Source organism: Papilio machaon, chromosome 28 (genome assembly GCF_912999745.1).
Source record: "Papilio machaon chromosome 28, ilPapMach1.1, whole genome shotgun sequence".
Lineage (NCBI taxonomy): Eukaryota > Metazoa > Arthropoda > Insecta > Lepidoptera > Papilionidae > Papilio > Papilio machaon.
In genome coordinates, this window is record NC_060013.1 from 3,946,010 (window position 1) to 3,950,557 (window position 4,548).

At 33.3% G+C, this 4,548-nt stretch overlaps 1 protein-coding gene across 1 annotated transcript; it reads left to right on the forward strand.

Annotated features, from left to right (window-relative positions):
* The first annotated feature begins 467 nt into the window (after window positions 1–467).
* LOC106708074 (cardioactive peptide) lies at window positions 468–3,642 on the forward strand. The gene is made up of 4 exons (XM_014499548.2): window positions 468–588; window positions 2,182–2,263; window positions 2,556–2,620; window positions 3,403–3,642. Exons 1-4 carry the CDS (start codon window positions 502–504, stop codon window positions 3,556–3,558), a joined length of 390 nt encoding a protein of 129 aa, XP_014355034.1. The 5' UTR covers window positions 468–501; the 3' UTR covers window positions 3,559–3,642.
* The last annotated feature ends 906 nt before the right edge of the window (window positions 3,643–4,548 follow it).

A 4,548-nucleotide genomic window follows, 5' to 3' on the forward strand; every position in this document is an offset into this window, starting at 1 on the left:
AAGAAAAGGTTTTTCACAACCCTCTCTGTGGGTGCGTGGTCCCCGCTGTGAGCGACGAGGTCGGCAACCTTTTGACAACGAATAATTTAAAAAGAATCCCTAAACCTGATAAACAAAATGTAGTTAAAGAAATTCTATTATTTTAACACTATTCATAATACAGTCTAATAATTCTTGTGAATATGCAGTTACGCGAGGTTTCATTTTTAATTTATCAACTAGCCGCTAGATGTCGTATTTAAAAAAATCTTGTACTGCCGTAAGTTTAAAAACATATTCACTGAACTATTCTCGAATCATTCAGTAATTTTTTTTTAATTACTTTATCACGAAAAAGGGCAAGTATTATCGGATTTCTTCAATATAAATAATCAATTTATAAAACATTGAGTAATCCCACAGCAATTTTCCTTCATGTGTCCATCCATCCTATAGAAATACATTTCAAATGACGTAATATATTTTTGTTCGCAGATCAACTTTAGTAAAAAATAAAAAGAAATGTCATCCGCCATGATGTCGTTTTCCCGCGTATTTCTACTCGTTGTCATCGCTGTTTTGTACATGGAATCCTGCCATTCTGCCACCGTAAGTATTTCATATATAGGTATGTTTTTTATAAAATAAAAAATAAATAAATTATGGGTTAAGGTTATTTTTAATTTAAGTTAAATCTGAAATAAAGTACTTGAATAATTAATTAAATTAAAAAAGAAGGCAAAGAATACACCATAAAGCTTATAATATTCGAAATTCAAAAACACAGGTGGGCACAGTTAATCGAAAAGTTAACTTCGTTAATCGTTAATTCGTTAATTAAATAATTAACTTCGTTAATCGTTAAAACGTTAAATTCTCGACAATTTAACGCAAGTTAAAGTTAATCGTTAACAGTTAACCATACCAAAATTATACATACTAATTTTACACTTATGTGACGACACTTGTTTAAAATAGTAATTTGACTATACATTCTATAACACATTAGTATTAGAGACAAGTATGAATGCATTATAGTATATTTCATTACGAGTGCGGAAAGCCTGTCATTGCAAAGAGTTCCGACAAATGTCTACAAGTTGACAGTTGGAACAAGTTGTAATGACAGTTTCGCACGTGTACTAAACAACTATTTTTGATACAGTTGCGAAAAAATGAAGCAATTTAATAGAATAATAAAAACACAATAAACTCAACTAACTAAAATGTTTGGAAAATGGCGCCAACCGTAAAAGAATACAAACAGAGATTTTTTTTGTTTTCTTCACCCATTCTGGGTAGGCAAAGGGAACTATGCCCAAACAGCCAAGTCTTCAGTAGATTTTTTATTGATATGAAATGAAAAAGAAATTTAATGAGATGAAATAAAATGAAACCTAACCTAATTCATTGAATCAAATCATTAAATTTTATATTCTAACAAATAAGGAGCTTCTTTTTAGAAATAGTTGCATGAATTATAAAAACTTCAATGATTTTTTTTTGTAAAATCTTCGTGGTTGGTTTTTCTTTATAACAGACATTATTTTGACAGTTGGGAAAGAGAACGCACGAGTTTGGAAGCTAAAGAAAAAGCACAAGTAAAAAAGTTTTTTAATACAGTTGCTCAAAAAGTGGCGTATTGCAGAGACGAAGAGCGTTCGGAATGTGGGCTATTACATACTCGTGCTTTTATATACTCATAATGAAATATACTATTTCGAACCTTCTTTTGATTTTGTCCTGTTCATCACGTTTTTCCCGGACGCTCTGATACAACACACTTGCACGCGAACTTCACATATATTCACATAATTATTAACTCGTTCGTTCACCATTTGAGTCGCCGACAGTCGCCCAACATAGCTGAACATACGAGCGTGGCGTGGCGCGTAATTTAAACAAAATGACAGCACGTCTTCAAGTTTCTAATTTAACGATTAACGGACTTTTATTAACGGAAGTTGAGTTTAACGGAAGTTAACAAAAGCGTTAACACTTTTTGAAGTTAACTTAAAAGTTAATCCGTTAATCAAAATGTTAACTTCGTTAATTAACGATTAACGGATTAACGAGTTAATGCCCAGCTCTGTTCAAAAACATTAATGTTGGTTTCCTGTTGAAGCACTTTTAAAAACAAAACATTGATGTCTCCGTTATTTGAAACCGAATGAAAGAGAACACAATATGTTATTTTTACAGATACCGCGAAACTTCGACTCCAGATTATCTGATGACGTCATTATGACACCAAAGAAGAGACCATTCTGCAACGCATTCACTGGTAACTTCTTTATATTTATACAATTATAAAGATATTCATCATTAGTTTCCAGTTAACTTGTAAATTACTGAACTCATTATATTTACTCTAAATAGTAGAGAAGTCGCGAAGAATATTTCAATATTTGAAAGTCCCTCCCATTGTGGCATCAGAGATTTAACCTGTTTTTAATAATGTGTCATTGACTTCGCATTCTTTCTCCAAGTATTATTACTATTATCATTTTTAGATATCTTGACGGCAACTTTTTACCTCCTAACTAAAGTTGGTTTTGATTTTTTTGTGTTTTTAGGATGTGGCCGAAAACGTTCCCAGTACGCTCCCGGTATGCCACAGGACATCGGACGTCAGAGACAGGTAATATAAAATCGAATTTCTCACTAATATTATAAATACCAAGATTTTAGATGTATTTTTGTTATCATCTTACTCCAGAACGACTGAACCGACTGCTAGGTATCTCCAGAACGGAGAAAGGGATCTTGATGAAACTTGGTATAGGATTTAGAACAGTCTTTGGCCACGGAAGAAAGCTAAAGCGTTCCCGTGGCGCCCGCCATAATGCGTTAGAGGGCAGTCAGGTTTTAGTGGATATTCCGGCCACCTTCTGTGGCCGGCGAGTCCTACACTCCCTACGCCATTGCACAGCCCGGCGTAGGCGTGCGTAAACGCATTTCCTGACTTTAATAAAAAAAAAAAAAAAAAAGGATTTAGAACAGTCTGGAAAAAGACATAGGCTAACTATGATCCAGAAAATGTATACGGTTTCCGTGAGATACTTCAATTACTTAATAGAGTACTACTCAAGAGTATAGTGAATAGGCATCTACAAAGCTAGCGTGTACCATCTTTAGACCACATCATCACTTCATCGGGTGGGATCGTCTTCAAGCGCTCGCTTTTTCAATATATAAAAAAAATCTGCAACGTCTCGACGTACACTTAGTATTATACAACTTGTCTTTTTTTTTAATTCCGTGAGGACGAAGTCGCGGACAATAAGTTAGTTTGTATAAAGCCAGCCAACGGTCTATTTCGTCATTGTTTTTTTTTAATTCCACGCAGCCGTAGTCTCTAATTCGGCCATATTCCGGTGACATCTATTATAGTTCTAATATTAATACGTTGTCTGTTTTCAGTACGTTGATGATGAAACTCTAGGATCTCTGGTTGATTCTGAAAATGCGATCGACGAGTTATCTCGTCAAATACTTTCCGAAGCTAAACTTTGGGAGGCAATCCAGGAGGCAAGCGCTGAAGTACTTCGCAGAAAGCAGAAGGAATACAATCAGTAAAAATGCCAGGACTTAAAATGATCGAATAATAACTATTTGGATAACATTTTTAGGTTATACGAGTAACTTAGTAATAAATATTTGAACCGGTAGCGTTTCTGAATAAACCTTTTTATGTAAATTCCGTTAGTTGAAATTTATTAATGATGTTTAAAAATTTTATTATGTTATTTAATAGAATGTCAGTTATTTCGATTTACTTATTAGGTTGTGTCGTAATTATTTTTAATAATTAATATATTTTACATAATCTGTAAGCCAAATACATATTATTATATTTTATATTTAACACAGGGCTATATTTGTGCGTTAATATTAAGAAATTATATATATCCAGACTTGAAGAGTCAATAAAATCTTTTCTCGAAATAATGAATGTTTTAATTGACTTTATTGTGTACTAGCTTTTACCCGCGACTCCGTCCGTGCGGAATAAAAAATAGAAAACGGGGTAAAAATTATCCTATGTCCGTTTCCTAGTTCTAAGCTACCTACCCACCAATTTTCAGTCAAATCGATTCAGTCGTTCTTGAGTTATAAATAGTGTAACTAACAAGACTTTCTTTTATATATCAACTAGCTTTTACCCGCGACTCCGTCCGCGCGGAATAAAAAATAAAAAACGGGGTAAAAACTATCCTATGTCCGTCTCCTAGTTCTAAGCTACCTCCCCATCAATTTTCAACTAAATCAGTTCCACCGATCTTGAGTTATAAATAGTGTAACTAACACGACTTTCTTTTATATATATAGATTAATGACATGTAAATATCAAAATGGAGTGCTTTATATAAGTTTGAAGTTTAATCAAGAGTCGATTCATATTTGGAAAGACCTCCAGAGACCTTTCTTCAGTTTTTTGCTCCGGATTACGTATCTATAGGTTATAATATCTATGGTATTGATGTTTATGTACTGAAAACATACGCTTCGAATTAATTTTCTATAATACAAATATATTGATGGCACCTATAAATAAGGGTCATTGTA